This window comes from Tachyglossus aculeatus, chromosome 4 (assembly GCF_015852505.1).
Source record: "Tachyglossus aculeatus isolate mTacAcu1 chromosome 4, mTacAcu1.pri, whole genome shotgun sequence".
NCBI classification, from domain to species: Eukaryota; Metazoa; Chordata; class Mammalia; order Monotremata; family Tachyglossidae; genus Tachyglossus; species Tachyglossus aculeatus.
In genome coordinates, this window is record NC_052069.1 from 39419051 (window position 1) to 39445466 (window position 26416).

Genomic DNA, 26416 nt, shown 5'->3' on the forward strand with positions numbered 1-26416 from the left:
TTGAAGTGTCATCAAAGACCAGGACTCATAGGCTCTATTCCCTTGCTCTTTATGTTTTATCAGATTGCTAATCATAAAAAGAATAAGCAAAATAGACAACACTCTTTTCTTCTGGATCACATAAAGGAAAAAATACTGAAGTGTGGTCATTAACAGAAAAAGCTGCTTTTAGAAAAAAAGCCTGAAATTCATTCTTGTAGCAACTTTTCTCCACAGGAGATACCCTACCAAACTAGAAAACCTATTTTCTGGATCATTTCAGTAAAAGCAATTCTGATTCTAGAAGAATACAAGTAACTCCGATTTCTCTTTGCAACTGAAAATGCTTTAAATTCTGTTCAATTTGAGATGACTCAATTTTGTAATTTCTTTTTCTCCAGCATCATTCAGCTAATGCTGTCCCAGATCCTCAAAGTGTCTGGAGCAGTACACTAACTATCATCTCTTCCAAGAGACTCTTGGTCTGGTGCAGCCAAAAAGAGGCAACCACTTCTGCTTCTGCTTACTAGGCTTATAATAGACACCAAGGATTCAAATTATTGTTGGCCAAATGGAGTAGGAAAAGTGGGAAAAAGAATTAGTTCCTTTATCATTATTTGGAATCAGGGTCTGCAGCACTTCCCAAATGTACACCACAGAGACTTAATTCATTTTCTTACAATGACAGTCGAGGGTTTGCTGGCTTTGATATAGACCACCAAGAATCAATTGAAATTAAGTTTGAGGGGAAGAAAAGACATGGACTAAATAAATACATAATGGCATTTGTTAAGCATTTACTGTGTAACAAGCACTGCTCTAAGTGCTGGGGTAGATACAAGATCATTAGGTTGGACACAGTCCCTGTTCCCACGTGGGGCTCACAATCTTAATCTCCATTTTACAGATGAGATAACTGAGGCACAGAGAAGTGAAGCAACTTGGTCACCCAGCAGAGTCTTCCTGATTCCCAAGACTGAGCTCTATCCACTAGACCACACTGATTCCCTAGATGGCAAAATAACATTTTAAAATTTTAGTCACTTTTCAATTATTTGCAATACTAATTGCAGTGTTTGGAAGCACTATACTAAGCACTGAAGTGGATACAAGATGGGATGGGAGTGGGATGGGAGCGGCGTGGCCTATTGGATAGACCACAGGCTGGGGAGTCGGAGGACCTGAGTTCTAATCCCAGCTCCACCACTTGTCAACTGCATGACCCTGGGGAAGTCACTTAACTTCTCTGTTACCTCATCTGTAAAATGGGGATTACGACTGTGGGCCCCATGTGGAATGGATTTGACCCAACTGGATTATCTTATATCTACCCCAACACTTAGTACAGAGCCTGGCAGGTAGTAAGCATTTAACAAATACAATAAATGAAAAAAAAAACATAATCAGGTCCCTGTCCCTTATGGGGCTCACTGTTTTAGTAGGGGGGAAAACAGGGATTGAATCCTCAGTTTGCAGATGAGGTAACTGAGGCACAGAGAAGCTAAGTGACTTGCCCAAGGTCACACAGCAGGAAAGTGGAGAAAGAGAGATTAGAAACCAGGTCCTTTAACTCCGAGGCTCGTGCTCTTTCCACTAGACCATGTTTCTTCTCAAGTAAAATACTTCCTTTTGTGGACTATCAACAGCAATGTTTTGTCTTCCTGACCCACTCTGAGTCTGCCTTTCCCACCACAAGGGATTCCCGCAGTCCACAACCGTGAACCTTACTGGATTTCATGATGGCGTGCCTCACGTCCTCTGGCAAAATATAGGCTTTAATTCTATTTGCTCCGACGATTTTGACACCTGTCTACATGTTTTGTTTGGTTGTCTGTCTCCCCCTTCTAGACTGTGAGCCCGCTGTTGGGTAAGGACCGTCCCTACATGTTGCCGACTTGTACTTCCCAAGCGCTTAGTACAGTGCTCTGCACACAGTAAGCGCTCAATAAATTGAATGAAAATGTAAGGGAAGCTACCTCACCGGTTTTCAGGGATGAATTAAGGGTTCCACAGCCCAGAGTAGGGTGGGATTGGAGGCCCCTCAGAGCTGGGCTGGGGAGGCGAGAGGCAGGAACTACAGGAGTGAAAGTTCCTTTACTGCCTTTGTTGCTGTTACTCTCTGTGGCTGCTTTCCTCAGAGTGGGGTGATGGAAGTTAAAGAACTTCCATGACCTGCTCAGCTTGCTGTGACCCACCCAGCCAACTGATATTTTGCTCTCTAATCCCAGCTCTGCCACTTGTCTGCTGTGCGACCTTTGGCAAGTCACTTCACTTCTCTGAGCCTCAGTTACCTCATCTGCAAAATGTGGTTTAAGACTGCGAGCCCCATGCGGGACAGGGACTGTGTCCAATCCAATTTGCTAGTATTCAAGCCAGTGCTTAGTACAGTGCCTGGCACATGGTAAACTCTTAGCAAATACCACAATTATTATTATTATTATCATCATCATTATTATTATTATTATTTTTCAAGGACTCGTGCAGGTAAAGATGAAGGTATGTCATTTATTGAGCACTTACTGTGTGCAGAGCACTGTACTAAGCACTTGGAAAGTACAACTCAGCAAAAATAGAGACAATTCCTGCACACAACGGGCTCTCGGTCTAGATTCTACTGAACCCCAGCTAATCTAGCCCTTCCTGAGGGTATTCTCTGTTGTTTTGTATCACTCCTGTTATTTCTCTCCCCTCAGTTGCCACAGAGAATCAGAATTGATTGGCACCTCTCAGACGTTACTTGCACTCTTTTAAGAAGTTTATTCCCATTCATTCAATTCTTCTTATTTATTGAGCACTAACTTTGTGCAGAGTAAGTGCTTGGAAAGTGTAATTCAGCAATAGAGACAATCCCTGCCCACAATGGGCTTACAGTCTAGAGGACATCAATCAATCAATCAATCGTATTTATTGAGCGCTTACTATGTGCAGAGCACTGTACTAAGTGCTTGGGAAGTACAAGTTGGCAACATATAGAGACAGTCCCTACCCAACAGTGGGCTCACAGTCTAGAAGGGGGAGACAGAGAACAAAACCAAACATATTAACAAAATGAAATAAATAGAATAGATATGTACAAAATAAATAAATAAATAAATAGAGTAATAAATATGTACAAACATATATACATATTATACAGGTGCTGTGGGGAAGGGAAGGAGGTAAGACGGGGGGGATGAAGAGGGGGACGAGGGGGAAAGGAAGGAGGGGGCTCAGTCTGGGAAGACCTCCTGGAGGAGGTGAGCTCTCAGCAGGGCCTTGAAGGGAGGAAGAGAGCTAGCTTGGCGGAGGGGCAGAGGGAGGGCATTCCAGGCCCGGGGGATGACGTGGGCCGGGGGTCGATGGCGGGACAGGCGAGAGCGAGGTACGGTGAGGAGATTAGCGGCCGAGGAGCGGAGGGTGCGGGCTGGGCTGGAGAAGGAGAGAAGGGAGGTGAGGTAGGAGGGGGCGAGGGGATGGACAGCCTTGAAGGCCAGGGTGAGGAGTTTCTGCCTGATGCGCAAATTGATTGGTAACCACTGGAGATTTTTGAGGAGGGGAGTAACATGCCCAGAGCGTTTCTGGACAAAGACAATCTGGGCAGCAGCATGAAGTATGGACTGAAGTGGGGAGAGACACGAGGATGGGAGATCAGAGAGGAGGCTGATGCAGTAGTCCAGACAGAATAGGATGAGAGCTTGAACGAGCAGGGTAGCGGTTTGGATGGAGAGGAAAGGGCAGATCAGGGCAATGCAGTATCTAATGCAGTACCTAATCTGAGAAGCGGTGTGGCATAGTGGATAGGGCAAAGTCTTGGGAGTCGAAAGGACCTAATCCTGGCTCTGCTCTGTTGTGTGACCTTGGGCAAGTCACTTTTAACTGTAAGCCCCATCTGGGACGACATGGACTGTGCCAAATCTGATGAGTTTGTATCTACCTCAACACTTAGTACAGTGACTGGATCATAGTAAGCACTTAGCAAATGCCATAAAAAACAATCCTACAGAGAAGCAGCATGACCCACTGGAAAAAGCACTGGCCTCGGAGTCAGGTGATCTAGGATCTAATTCCAGCTCCATTTCTTGCCTCCCTTGTGACTTTGGGCAAGTCATTTTACATTGCTGTATATGTGTTTCTTCACCAGGAAAATGGGGATGAAGCTATTCGCTCTCTTCCTTAGATTGTGAGTGCTGTGTAATAATAATGATGGCATTTATTAAAGCAGCGTGGCTTAGTGGAAAGAGCACGGGCTTTGGAGTCAAAGGTCATGGGTTCAAATCCTGGCTCCACCAATTGTCAGCTGTGTGACTTTGGGCAAGTCACTTAACTTCTCTGGGCCTCAGTTACCTCATCTGTAAAATGGGGATTAAGACTGTGAGCTCCCCATGGGACAACCTGATCACCTTGTAACCTCCCCAGCACTTAGAACAGTGCTTTGCACATAGTAAGTGCTTAATAAATACTATTATTATTATTATTATTATTATTATTTGTTAAGCACTTACTATGCGCAAAGCACTGTTCTAAGCGCTGGGGGGGATACAAGGTGATCAGGTTGTCGCACGTGGGGCTCACAGTTTTAATCCCCATTTTACAGATGAGGTAACTGAGGCCTAGAGAAGTGAAGTGACTTGCCCAAAGTCACACAGCTGACAAGTGGCAGAGCCGGGAATAGAACCCATGACCTCTGACTCCCAAGCCACGGCTCTTTCCACTGAGCCACGCTGACTGGGACAATGTGTTTGCCCAAGTGCTGAACTTGGATCTATGCCAGTGCTTGCACATAGTAAGTGCTTAATAAATACCACTATAATTCATCTTTTCTGTCCTTTAACTAGACTACCAAAACGTTTTAAAGGTAATGACCATAAATTCTTTTGGAAAAGCAATAGCTCTTTCAGGAGCCTATTTAACTCTCTGGAAAAACTGAGATTCAAAGAGACAAGCAGGACTTTTGTCTGCCACTAAATATGTATGAAAGGAAGAATTCAAATAGGTCTTTTTTCATTGTTTTCATCCTCCTGGGAAAACATTAACCTGGCAGTTACTGGGTCAAGATCTCTGTTTGCACAATTAAGCACTAAAGAAAGAAGTTTCCCCTTTGCATGTGCCCGATTAATCTCACAAATCTTGAGGAAGCTACCTCCTTTTCGGCTGAAAGACAGGAGGTTTTGCAACTAGTTTTTTCAGCATAGCTTTTTCCAGATGCACTGGAAGTTGATTACTGGGTACAAGCAGATGGGGATTTTGCCCTGTTGATGAGGGGCTCAGATGGGCCTCTTCTTTGGTAGTTAACCACTGCAACCCAGGAAGGATTGCTGGGAAGTTTAAACTCTGGCCCCCTCATGCTTTTAGCAGCCTGACTGGATTTAGGGGCCTACCATTACCGTAAGCATATCCTTGGAAGCAGCATGGCACAGTGGGTAGACCATGTACCTGGGAGTCCGAAGGTCATGGGTTCTAATTCTGCCTCTTGTCTGCTGTGTGGCCTTAGGCAAGTCACTTCATTTCTCTGGGCCTCAGTGACTTCATCTATAAGATGGGGATTGCGACTATGAGCCCCATGCGGGAAAGGGACTGTGTCCAAACAGATTGGTTTGTATCTACCTCAACGCTTAATACAGTGCCTGGTACATAGTAAGCACATAACAAATACCGCAATTATTATTCTAATTTTATTATTTTATATCATGAATCTCAACAGGGAAAACTCAATGCCAAATCATTCTCAGTTCATTCTCAGTCTTCTTCATGAGCTCCTCCTCCCCATCCCATCCCCTTACTGTAGGGGTTCCTCAATGCTTAGTTCTTGGTCCCCTTCTGTTCTCCATCTATACTCACTCCCTTGGTGAACTCATTCGCTCCCACGGCTTCAACTATCATCTCTATGCTGATGACACCCAAATCTACATCTCTTCTCCTGCTCTCTCTCCCTTCCTTCAGGCTCGTGTCTCCTCCTGCCTGCAGGACATCTCCATCTGGATGTCTGCCCGGCATCTAAAACTCAATATATCCAAGACTGAACTCCTTATCTTCCCTCCCAAACCCTGTCCTCTCCCTGACTTTCCCATCACTGTAGACAGCACTACCATCCTTCCCATCTCACAAGCCTGCAACCTTAGTGTCATCCTCGACTCCGCTCTCTCATTCACCCCGTACATCCAATCTGTCACCAAAACCTGCCGGTCTCACTTCACAACATCGCGAAGATCCGCCCTTTCCTCTCCATCCAAACTGCTACCTTGTTGGTACAATCTCTCATCCTATCCCAACTGGATTACTGTATCAGCCTCCTCTCTGATCTTCCATCCTCCTGTCTCTCCCCACTTCAGTCTATACTTCACTCTGCTTCCCAGATTATCTTTCTACAGAAACACTCTGGGCATGTCACTTTCCTCCTCAAAAATCTCCAGTGGTTGCCTATCAACCTTCGCATGAAGCAAAAACCCCTCATTATTGGCTTCAAAGCTCTCCATCACCTCACCCCCTCCTACCTCACCTCCCTTCTCTCCTTCCCCAGCCCACCCCGCACACTCTGCTCCTCTGCCGCTAACCTCCTCACTGTGCCTCGTTCTCGCCTGTCCCACCATCAACCCCTGGCCCACGTCCTTCCCCTGGCCTGGAATGCCCTACCACCACACATCCACCAAACCAGCTCTCTTCCTCCTTTCAAAGCCCTACTGAGAGCTCACCTCCTCCAGGAGGCCTTCCCAGACTGAGCCTCCCCTTCTTCCTCCACCCTTCCTCCCCTTCCCATCGCCCCCACTCCCTTGTTCTACCCCCTTCCCCTCCCCACAGCACTTTTGTATATTTGTACAAATATTTTACTCTATTTTATTAATGATGCACATATATCTATAATTCTATTTATCTATTTTGATGGTATTGACACCTGTCTAATTGTTCTGTTTCTGTCTCCCCCTTGTAATGATAATAATAATGATAGCATTTATGACGCTGCCAACCTCTTCCTCCACCCCACCTCACCCACTCACCAACTTGGTCATACCCTCGACCTCATCATCTACCGCTGCACTGTGTCCACCCTCTCCAACTCTGAAATCCCTCTCTCTGATCATAATCTTCTCACCTGCCTCCTCACTCACACTCCTTTCCTCTGTAAATCCGTATTACTCCCTCACAGAGATCTCCGCTCTCTGGACCCCACCCATCTTTCGGAGCGCCTCACACCCCACCTCACCACCCTCTCCTCTCTACCCAGTCTTGATGATCAGATTACTGCTATCAATTCTACGCTTTCTACTCAGCTAGACTCACTCGCTCCCCTTTCCCTTCGCCGCTCTCGTACCACTAACCCACAGCCCTGGATCACTGCCACTGTCCGTCTCCTTCGCTCTTATGCTCGAGCTGCCGAACGCTGCTGGCGAAAGTCTAAACACCATGCCAACCTCGTTCACTTCAAGTTTATCCTTTCCTGCCTTAACTCAGCCCTCTCTTCTGCCAGACAAAACTATTTCTCCTCCCTTATTGACACCCATGCCCATCACCCCCGCCAGCTCTTCCGTACATTCAACTCCCTTCTCAGGCCCCCGGTTCCTCCCCCTCCTCCTTCCCTCACCCCCAACGATCTGGCCTCCTACTTCATTAACAAAATTAAATCCATCAGGTCCGACCTCCCCAAAGTCACTTCCCCCCCTTCTCCAACCCCCCGGCTCTCAACACTGTCTGCTACTCTCCCATCCTTCCCAGCAGTATCCTCAGAGGAGCTCTCCTCTCTCCTCTCAAGTGCTACTCCAGCCACCTGTGCTTCTGACCCCATTCCCTCTCATCTCATGAAATCTCTGGCTCCATGCCTTCTCCCCTCCTTAACTTCCATCTTCAACTGCTCACTCTCCACTGGTTCCTTCCCCTCTGCCTTCAAACATGCCCATGTCTCTCCCATCCAAAAAAAACCCTCTCTCGACCCCACCTCACCTTCTAGTTATCGCCCCATATCCCTCCTACCATTCCTTTCCAAACTCCTTGAACGGGTTGTCTACACGCGCTGCCTAGAATTCCTCAACAACAACTCTCTCCTCGACCCCCTCCAGTCTGGCTTCCGTCCCCTACATTCCACGGAAACTGCCCTCTCAAAGGTCACCAATGACCTCCTGCTTGCCAAATCCAACGGCTCGTACTCTGTCCTAATCCTCCTCGACGTCTCAGCTGCCTTCGACACTGTGGACCACCCCCTTCTCCTCAACACGCTATCCGACCTTGGCTTCACAGACTCTGTCCTCTCCTGGTTCTCTTCTTATCTCTCCGGTCGTTCTTTCTCAGTCTCTTTTGCAGGCTCCTCCTCCCCCTCCCATCCTCTTACTGTGGGGGTTCCCCAAGGTTCAGTGCTTGGTCCCCTTCTGTTCTCAATCTACACGCACTCCCTTGGTGACCTCATTCGCTCCCACGGCTTCAACTATCATCTCTACGCTGATGACACCCAGATCTACATCTCTGCCCCTGCTCTCTCCCCCTCTCTCCAGGCTCGCATCTCCTCCTGCCTTCAGGACATCTCCATCTGGATGTCTGCCTGCCACCTAAAGCTCAACATGTCCAAGACTGAACTCCTTGTCTTCCCTCCCAAACCTTGTCCTCTACCTGACTTTCCCATCTCTGTTGACGGCACTACCATCCTTCCCGTCTCACAAGCCCGCACCTTGGTGTCATCCTCGACTCCGCTCTCTCGTTCACCCCTCACATCCAAGCTGTCACCAAAACCTGCCGGTCTCAGCTCCGCAACATTGCCAAGATCCGCCCTTTCCTCTCCATCCATACCGCTACCCTGCTCATTCAAGCTCTCATCCTATCCCGTCTGGACTACTGCACCAGCCTTCTCTCTGATCTCCCATCCTCGTGTCTCTCTCCACTTCAATCCATACTTCATGCTGCTGCCCGAATTATCTTTGTCCAGAATCGCTCTGGGCATATTACTCCCCTCCTCAAAAATCTCCAGTGGCTACCAATCAATCTGCGCATCAGGCAGAAACTCCTCACCCTGGGCTTCAAGGCTGTCCATCCCCTCGCCCCCTCCTACCTCACCTCCCTTCTCTCCTTCTCCAGCCCAGCCCGCACCCTCTGCTCCTCCGCCGCTAATGTCCTCAACGTACCTCGTTCTCGCCTGTCCCGCCATCGACCCCCGGCCCACGTCATCCCCCGGGCCTGGAATGCCCTCCCTAAGCCCATCCGCCCAGCTAGCTCTCTTCCTCCCTTCAAGGCCCTGCTGAGAGCTCACCTCCTCCAGGAGGCCTTCCCAGACTGAGCCCCTTCCTTCCTCTCCCCCTCGTCCCCCTCTCCATCCTCCATCTTACCTCCTTCCCTTCCCCACAGCACCTGTATATATGTATATATGTTCGTACATATTTATTACTCTATTTATTTATTTATTTATTTATTTTACTTGTACATATCTATTCTATTTTATTTTGTTAGTATGTTTGGTTTTGTTCTCTGTCTCCCCCTTTCAGACTGTGAGCCCAATGTTGGGTAGGGACTGTCTCTGTATGTTGCCAATTTGTACTTCCCAAGTGCTTAGTACAGTGCTCTGCACATAGTAAGTGCTCAATAAATACGATTGATGATGATGATGATGATTAAGCGCTTACTATGTGCAAAGCACTGTTCTAAGTGCTGGAGAGGTTACAAGGTGATCAGGTTGTCACATGCGGGGCTCACAGTCTTAATCCCATTTTACAGATGAGGTAACTGAGGTACAGAGAAGTTAAGTGACTTGCCCAAAGTCACACAGCTGACAATTGGTGGAGCCGGGATTTGAACCCATGGCCTCTGATTCCAAAGCCCGGGCTCTTTCCACTGAGCCACGCCCATTGTTGGGTAGGGACTGTCTCTATCTGTTGCCGAATTGTACCTTCCAAGTACTTTGTAGAGTACTCTGCACACAGTAAGTGCTCATTAAATCCGATTGAATGAATGAAACGAATAATCAGCATTTGTGGGGAAAATAGAGTAAAGAGGTTCAGTGAGTAAAGAGAAACAGTGGAGAAGCATAATGTCTTAGTGGGTTGAGCCCGGGCCTGGGAGTTAGAAGGTCATGGGTTCTAATCCCAGCTCTGCCACATGTCTGCTGTGTGACCTTGGGCAAGTCACTTCACTTCTGTGGGCCTCAGTAACCTCATCTGTAAAATGGGGATTAAGAGTGCGAGGCCTATGTGGAACAGGGACTGTGTCCAACCTAACTTGTATCTACCCCAGCGCTTAGAACAGTGCTTGGCACATAGTAAGCACTTAACAAGTACCATTATTATTATTATTATTATTATTACCATTAGCCAGTCACATGCCAAGCTATTAGAGGATAGATTTGAATGGGCACTGGGATTGTCAAAAATGCTAATTGGTATGTGGCAGATATGCTACCATCGGCATTCTTGGGGCAGTAACATGGTAAAGACTAATGGAACAAGGCTAAACAAGCATTAATAATAATAACTGTGGTATTTGTTCATTGCTTACTGTACGCCAGGCTCTGTACTAAGCACTGGGGTAGACACAAGCATATCGGGTCAGACACAGTTCCTGTCGCACATGGGGCTGACAGCGTGGCTCTGTGGAAAGAGCATGGACTTGGGAGTCAGGTCATGGGTTCGAATCCCCGCTCCACCACTTAGCTGTGTGACCTTGGGCAAGCCACTTAACTTCTCTGTGCCCCAGTTCCCTCATCTGTAAAATGGGGATTAAGACTGTGAGCCCCACGTGGGACAACCTGATCACCTTGTACACCCCCCAGCGCTTAGAACAGTACTTCGCACATAGTAAGCGCTTAACAAATACCATCATTGTTGTTGTTGTTAATCTCCATTTTACAGATGAGGTAACTGAGGCCCAGAGAAGTCAGGTGACTTGCCCAAGGTTACACAGCAGACAAGTGGCAGAGCCGGAATTAGAAATCAGTCCTTCTGACTCCTAGACTTGTACTCTGTCCACTAAGCCATGTTGTTTCTCCATTATGCCATGTTGTTTCTCCATTATGCCTTTTTAGTCATTGTTCCTCTTTACTCTACTTTCCCCACAAATGCTGATTAGGCATCGAGTGTTACATTTTCCCTGTGCAGATTCATGATGTTAAAAGGATATTCCCACGGCAGCTGCTCTCTCCGCCTCCTAATTTCTCCATACCTGTAATCCATCAATCAATCAATCATATTGGTTGAGTGCTAACTGTGTGCAGAACACTGCACTCAGCACTTGGAAGAGTACAATGTAAGAGGCGGTAGACACAGTCCCTGCCCATAAGGAGCTTACAGTCTAGGTGGACAGCTGGAGAAAGAGCCAGAACTAATTGAGATATGGGAAGAAATCTGGCACAAGGATATGCGGCTATTAAGATGACCTTCGACCTTCAGTTGTCACTACTGGCCTCAACTTTGTGTGGATTCCATATAGGAACTGGGTAGGAATCTGATTCAATTTTATCCATAATTATGAAATAAAATATAATTTCCAACTCACACCCCACCCTTTGGACAGCCACAGGCCTTCTCAATAAACATGGAATCCAATGGCATATTCCACGAATTGTGCTCTAGTCAGACGCATTCTGCTATCCTCAGGGGAAGAGATGCAAAGGAATCTCATTGCTAGGAAGGGAACTGCTGTTGGACTCACCCTGTTACTCCCACACAGATTTAAATAATAATAATAATAATGATGATGGTATTTGTTAAGCACTTACTATGTGCAAAGCACTGTTCTAAGTGCTGGGGAGGTTACAAGGTGATCAGGTTGTCCAGACTCACAGTTTTAATCCCCATTTTTCCAGATGAGGTAACTGAGGCCCAGAGAAGTTAGGTGACTTGCCCAAAGTCACACAGCTGACAGTTGGTGGAGCCAGGATTTGAACCCATGACCGCTGACTCCAAAGCCTTTGCTTTCTCCACTGAGCCACGCTGCTTCTCCAATGATGATAACTGTGATAATAATGATAACTGTGCTATTAGTTAAGTGCTCACTGTGTGCCACGCACTGTACTAAGTGCTGGGATAGATAATCAGGTCCCACATGAGGCTCAAAGCCTATGTAGAAGGTAGAACAAACACTGACTCCCCATTTTGCAGATGAGGGAACTGAGGCACAGAGAAGTTAAGTGACTTGCCCAAGATCACACAGCAGGTAAGTGACAGAGTTGGGATTAGAACCCAGGTCTTCCTACTCCTAGGCCTGTGCTCTTTCCATTCATTCATTCATTAATTTAATCATATTTATTGAGCACTTAATGTGTGCAGAGCACTGTACTATGCGCTTGGGAAGTACAAGTTGGCAACATATAGAGACGGTCCCTACCCAAAAATGGGCTCACAGGCTAGAAGGGGGAGACAGACAACAAAACAAAACACGTAGACAGGTTCGACTAGGCTATGCCAAAAAGTTTTCATGAACTCCTGAACATTGGCTTTCAGGATCAGCACTCTCCTTCTTATTTACCTACTCTCTTTTCCCATTACACCCCAGCTCACCTAACCCTAACCCCGGCATTCCTTTCAAGCTCACCTACTCATCATGACTTGTTCCTGTCTCACCCTCGACCAACCTCTCACTTACACCCTTCCCTCTTTAAATCCTACAAGCCTCTGCCCTCCATATCTTTAAAGCCCTTGTGATATCACATTTCCTCCAGAAGGCCTTCCCTGATTAGTTTCTAAATTTCCCAGATATTCCCCATCTGCCACTTCTGCACCAACTACACAATCAGAAATTCATAGCCTTTAGAAGCATTTATGCACAGGTTTTATACTTTCACTTACACACTAACTCCTTATGTGTTCCCTTTTCCTTCTTCCTCCTATCTGTAAATTATTTTGGTGACAGTCTTCCTGGCTTGATTGTAAGCTCCTTTAGGCAGTGATCATGTTTATTAATTCTAGCAAGCTTTCCCCATTGCTTTGTACAGTGCTTTGCACGTGGTAGGCACCCAGGAAGTATGACTGCCCTTTTCCCATTATCACTTAAATGGCTGTCCTTATCCTCCCATTTTTAGAAGGGGAGAAAGGTTAGGCCCTTTTAAGCTTTTCTAGAACTGGAGTTCTAGAACTGGACTATCCAATGATAATAATAATAACAATAATAAAGGCAATTGTTAAGCACTTACTATTTGCCAGGCACTGTACTAAGCACTGGGGAGAGCACAGGCTGTATCAACTATACTATGTTATTTAGGCATAAAATGGTGCCACTAATTCAGAGCCTTCCAGAGAAGAGGTGGATCGATCCCAACATTATTTGTTAATACCTTCCTCTCAAAACTGGTTTTCCAAGACCGGGAATGATGGATTCCACAGGAATAGCAGCCCAATGGAAAAACTCTATAGCCTTCTTCACCTTTTCTCCATGGCCAACAGAAGCTTTCCTAACCGCTGTCATCCCCAAACAAGGAAAGGGAGGGACCCAATTCTCACAGCTTCATTCAGAATGTCTACTGAAAAAAGAAAGTCTAAAATTATTCTGAAAGAATATGATAGTTTTCTCCCAAATGGGCCTCATTTTTCTTCTTAATGTGCTATTGGTTAAAGATGAAACAAACTTGAACACTGCTTACAATCCATTTTTATAGTGCAAAGTAGAATTTAAAGTCTACGGAATCTCTCAGGCTTTTAACTGCAGTTCAGTTTGTCTTCTGCTAAAAAAAAAAATAAACAGTTTGGCAAACTGAGGACCCTTCTAAGGAGCAAAATAGTAGGTCTACTGAAGGGTGGGTAAAAACAGTCATGTGTATTTTTAAACTGGCTCAGAAATGTAATCTAAAAAATGTGGCTCATATATTGTACTATATATTTACTGTTACTTTTCTCAGCCTCAAGTAATTACCACTAACCATGTTACTAGAAAAACTTTCAAGAAGTAATCTGTCTCAGCTGATCATATTATCCTTTTTAGAAGAAAGTTGATGATTTATTTATTCTTGTACTCTCTATTCATGCCAGCAGAATCTTTATATCCTCAAACCTCTGACAGAACACAGTTACTGGGTCCAACCTGATTAACTTGTACCTATCCCCGCATTTAGAACAGTACTTGACACATAGTAAGGGCTTAACAAATACCATAATCATTATAATTATTATTATGGTCTACAAGGGAGTTGGCCACAAATTACAACTACAAAAATCCAAATACATGGAAACTTGACACTCCTGGATTTTTTTTTTCAGATTTTCTTTCCTTGGTTACTAAGTAATAAAAATGAAGAACTCTTTTTGGAGAGAATTGGACAAAATATGAGATACTTTTTAATAGTTTTAAAAAATATGAACATGTTCTTAGCATTTGACTTTTGCTTGAATTGTTCATTAGTATCCATTTTTTCAGTTGCTGATGACTAGCTTTGAGAATAGGTTTTTCTTGTACTAATACACAAAAAATTTGAAGGCATATACAAACCTATATTAAGGGTTTCTCAATACGGATCAAATATCTTTCCAGTAATAACCACCAAAAAAAAAAACCCAAGCTAAGTGGCATCATCCTCTCCATTCTGTGGTTTCTGGAACTGCCCCAAAGACTCAAAAATGTGTCAACTAGCATATTTTTCAAACAAACAGAACATCCTAGTATATGTTGTCTTTCTAAATTTAGTGGGGAAAAACCAAGTTTCTGTCTATAAGTGGAAGCTGAATAAATAAATCCATGAATCAATAATATTTATTGCCTACTTATTAAGTGCATGGGAAAGTACAACAGAAGGAAAGAATACAATCCCTGCCCTCGAGGAACCTCAATCTAATTGGGGAGACAAACATAAAATTGTTTTTAGTAGGAGAAAAACGAGGAAGGAAAGATTGAGTGAATAAAGGAGTGCTGAAACAGTAAAGAATATAAACTGATAAGTATTGCATGTGACTGTAACGTATCATATATCCTTGAAAACTGCCTACAGCAACAAACCCACAATTATCTTTTGTACAATTTGTTGTCAGGGGAAGAGACACAAAAGAGTAGAACACCACAGTGAAGAAAGTTGATTTGTTATAATGTAATAGAAATAATGGTAGAAATAGTAGAAATAATTATAATAATAATAATGATCGTATTTATTAAGCACTTACTATGTGCCAAGCACTGTTCTAGATCCCCTGACTCTGGGGATCCATCCCTCAAGGGTCAATTTTGGGTCCTCTTCTATTCTCCATCTACACCCACTCCCTTGGAGATCATTTACTCCCTTGGCTTCAACTACCACCACTATGTAGACGATACCCAAATCTTTATCTCCAGCCCTGATCTCCCTCCCTCTCTGCAATCTCACATTTCCTCCTGTCTTCAAGACATCTCTGCTTGGATGTCCTCCCATCATCCCAAGCTTAACATGTCCAAAATAGAGCTCCTTATCTTCCCATCCAAACACTGACCTCCCCCTGACTTTCCCATCACCATAGATGGTATCACCATCCTTCCTGTCTCACAAGCCTGCAACCCTGGCATTATCCTTGACTTCCCTTCCTCATTCAACCCACATATTCAATCCATCATTAGATCCTCTCAGTCCCATCTTCACAACATCGCTAAAATACACCCTGTCCTCTTCATCCAAACTGCTCCCACGTTAATACAATAACTCATCCTAATCTGTTTAGATTTACCGCATCAGCCTCCTTGCTGACCTTCCAGCCTCCTGCCTCTCCCCATTCCAATCCATACATCATTCTGCTGTCCAGATCATTTTTCTACAAACATATTCAGGACATGTTTCCCCACTTCTCAAAAAATTCCAGCAGTTGCCCATCCATTTCCACATCAAATAAAAACTCCTCAACATTGGCTTTAAAGCAGTCCATCACCTTGCCCCCTCCTACCTCACCTTGTCACTCTTCTACTATAACCCAGTGTGCACACTTTGCTCCTCTAATGCTAATCTTTTCACTGTGTCTCCATCTCAACTGCCTTGCCGCCGATCCCTAGCCCACGTCCTGCCTCTTGCCAGGAATGCCATCCCTCTTTAAATTCGACAATTACTCCCCCCCTCTTCAGAGCCTTATTGAAGGCACATCTCCTCCAGGAGGCCTTCCCTGACTAAGCCCCCCTTTCCTCTTCTCCCACTCCCTTCTGCACTGCCCTGACTTACTACCTTTGTTCTTCCCTGCTCCCAGCCCCACAGCACTTATGAACATATCTATAATTTATTTATTTTATATTAATATCTGTCTGCCCACCACCACCACCTCTAGACTATAAGCTCAATGTGGGGAGGGAATGTGTCTTTTTATTGTTGTTTTTTACTCTCCTGAGTACTTAGTACAGTACTCCACACACAGTAAGAGCTCAATAAATACTACTGAATGAATTGAATGAATGCTCTGCCACATTAAGTGCTCAATAAATACAACTGAAAGAATGAATGAAATAAGAGATTTGAGTCTTAAATGCCCTCTTACTGTCCTCTTCCTTCTTCCCCCACAGACCGCAATCTTCAGCTATTAACTTTCCAATGTCTCCTCTTCACTGCTTTCAAACATGTCATTGTACCCCATCCTAAAACACCATCCATGATCCCATGGCACCCTGAAACTATCACCCCATCTGCCTCTGATCATTCCTCTCCAAACTCGAGCTCACTGTCTACACCTTTGAGAAGCAGCGTGGCTCAGTGGAAAGAGCACGGGCATTGGAGTTAAGGGTCATGGGTTCAAATCCCATCTCTGCCAACTGTCAGCTATGTGACTTTGGGCAAGTCACTTAACTTCTCTGGGCCTCAGTTACCTCATCTGTAAAATGGGGATTAAGACTGTGAGCCCCCTGTGGGACAACCTGATCACCCTGTAACCTCCCCAGTGCTTAGAACTGTGCTTTGCACATAGTAAGTGCTTAATAAATACTATTATTATTATTATTATTGTTATTATTATTATACCTGCTGCTTTCACTTACTTTCCTCCAATTCATTCCTGAACCCCTTGGAATCTGGCTCCCACCCCACTTCACTCCATGGAAACCACCCTTTCTAAGGTACCTACGGACTTCTCTCTTGTCAGTGACCTCTCCTTCATCCTAATCATCATAATCAATGATATTTATTGAGCACTTACTATGAAGACAGCACTGAGCTTAGGAAGCAGCATGGCCTAATGGATAGAGCTCGGGTCTGGGACTCAGAAGGACCTGGGTTCTAACCCTGGCTCCACCACTTGTCTACTGTGTGACCTTGGCCAAGTCACTTCATTTCACTAGGCCTCAGTTACCACTGTAAAATGGGGATTTAAATTGTAAGCCCCACATGGAACAGGGACTGCATCCAATTCGATTCGCTTGTATCCACCCCAGCGCTTAGTACAGATCCTGGCACATAGTCAGCACTTAACAAATACCATAATCATTCACTGTACTAAGCGCTTGGGAGAGCACACCACAATGAGCTTGCAGGCTAGCGGGGGAGACAGTGTCCTAGTAAGCGTTAAACAAATATCATTTAAAGAAAAACAAAAACAAAAAAAATCTTAAAGTCTAGAGGGGAAGAGAGACATTAATATGCATGACTAATTGAAAATAAATAATTCAAATAAATTTAATTTCTCCTTGACCTCTCAGGTGTCTCTGACACAGTGGACTACCCCTTCTCCAGGAAACATAATCAAACCTTGTCTTTGTTGACACTTTCCTCTCCTGGTTTTCCAGTCTCTCTGGTAGCAACTTCTAAGTCTCTTTTTCTGACTTCTGCTCTGTCTCCCACCCCTTAACTGGGAGGGTCTTTTAAGACTCAGTTCTCTATTTACACCCCTCCGGTGGAGAACTCATTCACTTGCTCAGCTTCAACTACCATCTCTAAAAGGATGATACCCAAATCTTCCTCTATAGCACTCACCCCGCTACAGGACTGTCCCTTCTCCTCTGCAATCTTGCAATACCTTCTGCCTTCAGGACATCTCTACCTGGTTGTCCTGCTGACACCTCAAATTTAACATGTCCATAAGAGAATTCCTTATCATCCCACTGGAAACTCTGTCCTCCCACTGACTTTCCTATCTGTAGACATCACCACCACCCTCCCTGTCTTGCTATCCCATAAATTTGGCATTCTGTTTGACTCATCACTCTCATTATTCAACTTCTATCATGCTGTTAGAAGTATTTATCATACCCTCCCTTGACTGGGAGAGGGGTGAGAAAATAATGGTCAGCCTGCCTATGGTTAAGATCATGAGAGGCTACAAGAGTGAAAAGTGAGGCTGCCCAAGGGAAATCCATAAAGAAAGAGAAGAAAGAGAAGGAGGAGGAGGAGGAGGAGGAGGAGGCAGAGGGGGAGGAGGTGGAGGGAGAGGAGAAGAAGCTAGCAGAAGTTGAAGGGGGAAAAGAAGAAGAAGGAGGAGGAGAGGGGAATGAGGAGGGGGAGGAAGAGAAGGGGAAGAAGGAGGAGGATGAAGAACAGGAGGAGGAAGAAGGAAGAGGATGAGGGAGGGGAAGGAAGAGGAGGAGGAGGAGGAAGAGGAGGAGAGATTATTAGAGTCATCCAGAATGGTGAAGAGAGACAGGAAGTGGCAAGGAGAGATATTAGATGGTCCATGGCAGGCAGTGATAACATGAGGACACCCAGGAGGGTGGTGAGAAAAACAAGCACCCACCAGGACAATAAATGGAGCTGTAAAGCAGCATTTGGGAAATGAAAAATATATATGAGGAAAATAAGGATAGCTGAGCCACAGAAGAGGGGAAGGCAAAGGTCAAAATCAATTAAAGGGAGACAAAAACTGCATGAGGAGAAGGAAGAAATCATACAAGGATTGGAAATGGTACCTAAAGAAGTTTTTAATCTGACCATTTTAATTTGGAATGCATTGTTCAGCTGAAAAGATATCACTTAATTAAAAATCTAATTGACTTTACCTATCACTTTACCAAAATTGGGGAGATATATGCCTTTAGGTAATTATCTTCTTTTAACAAATTCAGAATCTATTTCTATCACACGTTTGGTTTAGTCTGCAGGCTCCTGCCAAAGCTCTGTCCTAAAAGGACTCTTGGTTCATTAACCCCCTAGACCAGAAGCTCACTGTCGGCAAGGGATGCATTTGTTTTATACTCTCCCAAGCGCTTAGTACAGTGGTCCACATACAGTAAGCACTCAATAAATACGAATGCCCGAATGAATGAGTGAATAAGCTGCAGTATAAAGACAACTTACGGGTGGTCCAGGGTCTCCTTTGGGCCCTCTCCATTTCTCCATTTCAAGCATTGCATTAAGATCCTCATAATAATGATAATCATATATCTCAAGTTCAGTTTCACCATAATTTCTGGTGGGAAATGTATCATCAGTCTCCCAATCATCTTCCTTCTGTGAAACAGGATGATTATGCCCTCCAGATGGTTCAGCTGTAGCCCTGTTCAGTGTTGAGTTTAAAACCTGTTGCGCTTTCACGAATTCTTCCTTTTGGTGATTTGCCCAGACATCCTTCCTTTCATTTTGAAATCTAACCAACTTTATGGGAGGGAGATTAGAGGGCAGCTTATCGTGAGGCTGAGGGAGATCGACAGCTCCATTGGCATCTCTGGCGACACTGGATGAAACATTTTGGAGAGAATTCGATTTTTTTTCGGTCGCCATCCTTGTTTCACTGAGTATGAGGTGGGGGACCAACAGGTTCAAATTAGGCTCAGGGGGTGATCCAGCTTTAATTTCCATGTCTCGAAATCCACTATCTTCAAGGTTTACAGAACTGACATTTCCCCAGGAAACTGATGTTCCTGGATGGTTCGATTTCCAGGACTGCTGCACTGAATGTGTTAAACCCTGATTGTTCCCAAAAAGGTTTGCATTCCCTTTTTCCTTTGCAAGTGGTGTGTGCTCAGGTTGGGTTTCTTCATCAAACTGCTCGCTAGTTGGAGAATTTTCAAAGACCAGGGCTGCCGGAGTTGCTGTGTGGGGAGACTGAGATCGGTAAGTGTCGGCTTGACGACATTGCTGTTTCACATATCTACAATAGTTTGCAGAGGCTTCTGCTGAAGGAATGATATCCAGCTGACATATTACTCCTTCAAAATGGACAGAATGAGAGTTCATGCTTCCTAAAGTAAACACCCCATTGGAATCTAATGCCTGCACTTTGGAAAATATTTCCCTGCTGAAATGCTTCTTTCCACACTCAGCAAACATGGAGACGGTTGTCTCCCCGATGTGAACGGCGAATGAGTGCCACTGTTCATCGTAAACACTGTAATTAAAATACGTAGGCTGTTTTCCTCCGACATATACTCCAATCTTCTTTGGCAGCAGCTGTACTCCGAGCTGCAGTCTATTTTTATTTCTAAGGCTGAAGAGAAAAGCATTGTTTATTTGGAAAGAGCGCAACCCAATTATTATTGTGAATTGCGGCCCCAGACTGGGTGGTAAAACCCTCCTGACAGGTAGCTCGACATGAGCATTGCTTCTTAAAATGATTCCCTGTGCTGTGATCTGAACCCCTGAAGGCGCTGGTGTAGAGAGCTGTGGTCTGGCAGACATCACTGATGAATAGCTTACATCGTTGCCTCCAAGGATAAGTTGTTGAAGAACATCTATACCTAGTAAGGAAAGAAAAAGAACGTGACTAGAATATTATCCTGCTGATGTTTTATGGTATTTATTAAGTGCTTATTATGTGCCAGGCACTGAACTGAGTGCAGTTGTAGATATAAGCTGATTGGGTTGGACCCAATCCATTTTCCTCACGGTGCTTGAACTTCTAATCCCCATTTTACAGATGAGGTAACTAAGGCATGGAGAAGTGAAGTGCCTTGCCCAAGGTCACACAGTAGACAAGTGGTACAGCCGGCATTAGAACCCAGGTCCTCTGACTCTCAGGCCTGTGCTCTGTCCACTAGGCCACACTGCTGCTGATGCAAATAGTAGAGAAGTATCAAGTAACTGTTACTTCACATAACAGAAGGTGAACTGTGATAGCCAACTGAATGCACAAAGATTACATCATTCGATTAATCGAATACATAACTTTGACTCAAGTAAACCCAGATTCGGCTAAGGAATTAATCAGCTCCCTTATCTTTTCAAATCAGAAAATAAAATGCTTAATGCCTCTGAACACCTGCTTGTGGTTTCCCAGTAATTAAGAATTCATCAGCAGATGTACAGTTGAAGGCCAAACTCCACATGTTTATATCCCTTGGAATCCCATTAAGATCAGTGAGTTCATAATGTTTTAAAAGCAAACGATGGCCTCTTGCCATACAACCTCCCAAGATTATTGTTTATTACAAAAAAAAAAAAAGAAATTTCCATCGTTCAAGACAAAATGCTCTGGTATTATTGAAAATACAATCACTGCTCTGACAAGCAGCAATTACAAACTTTGCTTTGAAATTAATAGCTACATGAACAAGTTTGTATACTTAGGAACCAAAGGAAACCCCATAAATCAGGATGGGTAAAAGGTGAGTAGAAAAAGTAGAAAAATATCCAAAGGTCATTGTAGAACACAAAGTCAAATGTGCCTCAGCAACATAGTACAGCTGTTAAAAATTCCGATGAGGTACTTAGATATGTGATCAAAATCATGATATGCAGGAGCATGAAAATAACCTTTCCACTCTGTGTTTGTCTCTTAATAAAATACTATGTCCTCCTAGGTAATCACACTTGAAAGCAGATGTAGAGAAACTGGAACAGATCCAGAGATGAACAACGAAGTGAGTAAAGGGGTAGATTTCCACAGAGATGATTTAGTAATTGTCTTTAAGTGTCTACAGAGTCCTCTGGGGAGGGATCTGAGCAGTCATTCTCTGCGTCCACAGAGGAAAGACAAAGAGGAAATGTGCTGACATTGTGTATGAGTGAACTGGTGGGACAGAAGGAAAATCTTCCCAACTGTTAAGGTAACAAAGTACAGGGATAGGCTGTTGAAGAAGGTTGTGGAGTTTTCATCCCAGGAGATCTTTAGGGGAAGAATAGAAAACCACCCACTCAGGAGATTTTACTCTGCCTGGAGGCCAAATTCAACATCTCAGAAAGCTTCCAACTCTGTGTCCTGCGAATCCTCTAAGGGGAGTTTTGGAAGGCCAGTTTTATCCTTTCAAAATCATGCAAATTATTTTCTAATCTCTTTATGGATATCTGAGTGCTTAGTACAGTGCTTGGCACACAGTAATAATAATAATAATAATGGCATTTGTTAAGCGCTATGTGCAAAGCACTGTTCTAAGCACTGGGGGGATACAAGGTGATCAGGTTGTCCCACGTGGGGCTCACAGTCTTCATCCCCATTTTACAGATGAGGTAACTGAGGCCTAGAGAAGTTAAGTGACTTGCCCCAGGTCACACAGCAAACATGTGGAAAAGAGGGGTTTAGAACCCATGGCCTCTGACTCCCAAGTCCTGGCTCATTCCACTGAGCCATGCTGCTTCTCTTAGCAGTGTGTTAAGTAAGCACTTAACAAATCCCACAATTATTATTATTATTATTACTACTACTGCCTAACCTCGAGGAATAAATTCAATTTGAGTAGTCAATTCTCAATTTTCTAGTTTATGAGATCATGCAGAAAACTGGTGCTGTTCCTTTAATTCAGCCCTTTTGACCAGTTTATGGCTCATTGATGCCTCCCCGAAGGCGTGAGCAGGAAAAATGGAAGGGGGTCATCATGCTCCTCATACTAGCTCCGATGAAAACTAGACAGGGAGAAATCCAGCAATCAACCAGATTTATTGAGCACTTCTATGTGCAGAACACTGTAATAAGTGCTTGGGAGAGTACAACAAAATTAGTAGACATGTTCCCTGCCCACAATGAGCTTACAGTCTAGAGGGGTGAATGTCTACCAAGATGCTTCAGTATTATCAGGGAATTTCACTTATCCATTCTCTGCCTCATTACTCAGCTTCATCAATAGTTGTGTAGGTGTGCATACACAACACAAAATGTTTTGGGTGTTTTTTGTTTGTTTCTGCATATTTTCAGCTCTTTCTCCTTTTCCATATGCTTCACGTCCGATGTGAAGAGTTCCCAGGTTATGTAATGACAGGAAGGGAATTATTCACAAATACCATAACTCCCATTTGTGAGAAATGAACCATTGTTGTCTAAAATGATAATCTGAAACAGCTTAGTCGACAAACATTGGAGACTTGTTCTTGAGTTAGGAGCTCCCCTTTTGAATGCTGGATCATTTGAAGCCTGGGTTTAATCTCTTTAACGTTAAATGAATAGCTTAATGAAGTTCATTCAAAACACTGATTGTGATGCAGGAACAGAGGCCAAAGTCTTGAGTGAGTGAAGGTTTTGAAGTATGCCCAGAGAAAATTAGAGATCTTTCTTCTTGCCTAATCACAATCGCTAATAGAGATATCCTAATTCTCACTCTCAACCGATGGCAAGGAGATATGCTGTCAGTCATCACAGTTCATCGGTGGATTTCTCCACACAGAAAGGCATTTGCTGGATTGTAAGTTTAGGCATTATCTCTTCAAATATTAAATATTCTGTGATGGTTTGTTTCCAATCAGAGAGCCCTAAGTATTAAGATACTCTGGAATGTATTAGGACCTTTTATATACATTATTCTGTCGCTCCTTCTGCCAGCAAATGGGGGATCTAGAAAGTGACAAAGAATCTTAAGTGAGCATGCTGGGCTGAGAAGAAGAGTTTGGAGGAGAGGAAAGACCACAGAAAGAAGGTTCTGTGGGGTGAGGAGACTGAGAAGGGGGTTCTAAAGGGTCAAGAAGGAGCTCTCCAAAGAAATGGGATGGCCAGTAAGACTGTGAAACAGAAACGGAGCCAACAATGAGTAAGAAAAGCACTTTACTGTGGGCAGTGAATGTGTCTCTTTATTGTTGTATTGTACTCTCCCAAACACTTAGTAGAGTGCTTTGCACACAGCAAATGCTCAATAAATATGATTGAATAAATACAATTGAATGAAATGGAGAGAGAAGCAGTGTGGCCTATGGAAAGAGCACAGAACTGGGACTCAGGGGATGTGAGTTCTGAACCTGGCTCTGCCACTTGCCTGCCATATGACCTTGGACAAGTCACCTAACTTCTCTGGGCCTCAATTTCCTCATCTGTAAAATGGATTTCAGTACTTGTTCTCCCTCTCATTTGGACCGTGAGTCCCGTGAGGGACACAGACTGTGTCTGACCTGATTATCTTTTATCTTCCCTAAGTACTTGGAGCAGTGCTTGATGTATAGTAAGGGCCTAATAAATAACACTAATAAATAAATAATAAATATAAATTATAAATATAATTTAATATATATAATAAATAATAAATCCCAACTCCACCACAAGTCTGCTGTGTGACCTTGGGCAAGTCACTTAACTTCTCTGAGCCTCAGTTACCTCATCTGTAAAAATGGGGATGAAGACTGTGAGCCCCATGTGGGACAACTTGATCACATTGTATCCCCCCCCAGCACTTAGAACACTGCTTTGCACATAGTAAGCGCTTAACAAATGGCATCATTATTATTATTAACACTACTATTATTGTAATTATTAGGAAGAGAGTGGAGTCCGAGAAGAGAGAAGAGGAGGGAAAGTAAGAGCACTAAAATCTTATATTGTCCACACCTAGTAGTAATGGAGAAATAAAGACGTAGCGTAGTCATTTTTACAATCTTTGTGTTCCTAAGGCAATTCTTAAAACACAAAACAAGTATATAGGGAAAAATGAAGCATTTCTAATGTGATATTTCCATTGTAGGCATCCTAACGTCTAAGTATAACCATTTTCTAATGTGACTTTCCATTGGTGGAATCCTAAAGTATAAATACCAACATCATGTCATCTTTTCCAAGAAAACATTTATGTTTACTCCAGCATTTGACGATCAACAGGAAGGGTAAATGGCTATTTTTCACAATCATCAAGAAGCATTTTCGAATCAGGACTATAACCTGACCTAGACCTGAAATTTAATTTAATGTGTGCTTAAAGCTCCTTTGTATTAGTATGGACCTCTCTTTTGAGAAATGTGACTGAAGTTGTATGAAAGCTAAATATGGTTGTAAAGTGATGGCTCACTGTTCTATCAGGCTTCAGAAGACTGTCTGCTGTGTCACCTTGGGCAAGTAACTTAACTTTGCTGTTCCTCAGTTACCTCAGCTATAAAATGGGGATTAAAGACTGTGAACCCCAGGTATGACAAAACCTGATTATCGTTTACCTACCCCTGTGCTTAGTCCAGTCAGGTACATAGTAAGCACTTAACAAATACCATTTTCTTTAAAAAAAGAATTTCTTCCCTTATTAGAAATTCAGTACAACCAGAAGATGAGGCAGTGTAAAAGAGGAGGTAAATTAAATTGGCCCCGATTGCCAGATTAAACAAAATTACACCATCCATCCTCTTGCTCATGTTTGTTCCACCATCCTAGAGCTCCAACAGACCCCAGCTCTGCTCATGTGCAAAGCCCTCCTAAAAATCTCACCTCCTCCACAATGCCCTCCCTGATTTACTCCCAACTCTTGAATCATTATCAACCCAAAAGCCACTTCTCCCACCAGTTTCCATTCTCTGCACTTCGGTTTTCATGTATATTTAGTTATGCATTCAACTTTTTATTATGGTTATTTCATTTCTAAATATTGTTTATGTCTGTCTCCTCTGCTGGAATATATACGCCCTGTTCAGGACACGTGTTTCACGATCCCACTGTACTTTCCCAAGGGCTTAATACAGTACACTTCACCCAGAGGATATTCAGTAAAAGTCATTATCATATTCTGAAATGCAGTATTGCTTAGTGGGAAGAGCCCGGGTTTGGAAGTCAGAGGTCATGGGCTCTAAACCTGGCTCCACCACTTGTCAACTGTGTGACTTTGGGCAACTCACTTAACTTCTCTGGGCCTCAGTTACCTTATATGTAAAAGGCAGATTAAGACTATGAGCCCCACACGGGACAACCTGATTACCCTGTATTCCTCCAGGTGCTTAGAACAGTGCTTGGCACATAGAGAGCGCTTAACAAATACCATTATTATTATTATTATTATTATTATTATTATTATTATTATTACAAACTTCTATACTAAGGTCTGGCCCATCTTCCATTGCACGTGACTGTTGCACTCAGTCCTCGCTAGAACACTTAACTGTGGTGTGGTTAAGCACTTACTATGTGCCAAGCACTGAATTAAGCCCCCACCTAGATACAAGATAATCAGGTTGGACATAGTTGCTGTTGCACATGGGGCTCACAGCCTAAGTGGGAGAACAGGTGCTGAATCTCCACTTAATAGATGCGAAAGCAGAGTCAAAGAGAAGTTAGGTGTCTTGTCTTGTCCATGTCTTGAGAGCAGCATGGCTCAGTGGAAAGAGCCCCAGTTTAGGAGTCAGAGGTCATGGGTTCAAATTCCGGCTCTGCCACTTGTCAGCTGTGTGACTTTGGGCTACTCACTTAACTTCTCTGGGCCTCAGTTACCTCATCTGGAAAATGGGGATTAAGACTGTGAGCCCCCGTGGGACAACCTGATCACCTGGCAACCTTCCCAGCACACATAGTGAGCGCTTAACAAATGCTATCAT

The 26416-nt window shown here is 43.9% G+C and overlaps 1 protein-coding gene across 1 annotated transcript in view; it reads right to left on the minus strand.

Annotated features, from left to right (window-relative positions):
• COL24A1 (collagen type XXIV alpha 1 chain) overlaps positions 1-26416 on the minus strand; it is a 500281-nt gene that overhangs the window by 426137 nt on the left and 47728 nt on the right. Inside the window, exon 3 of the mRNA XM_038745410.1 lies at positions 19076-20454. Coding sequence (XP_038601338.1) covers positions 19076-20454 — 1379 coding nt within the window. The remainder of the gene's footprint in view (positions 1-19075; positions 20455-26416) is intronic.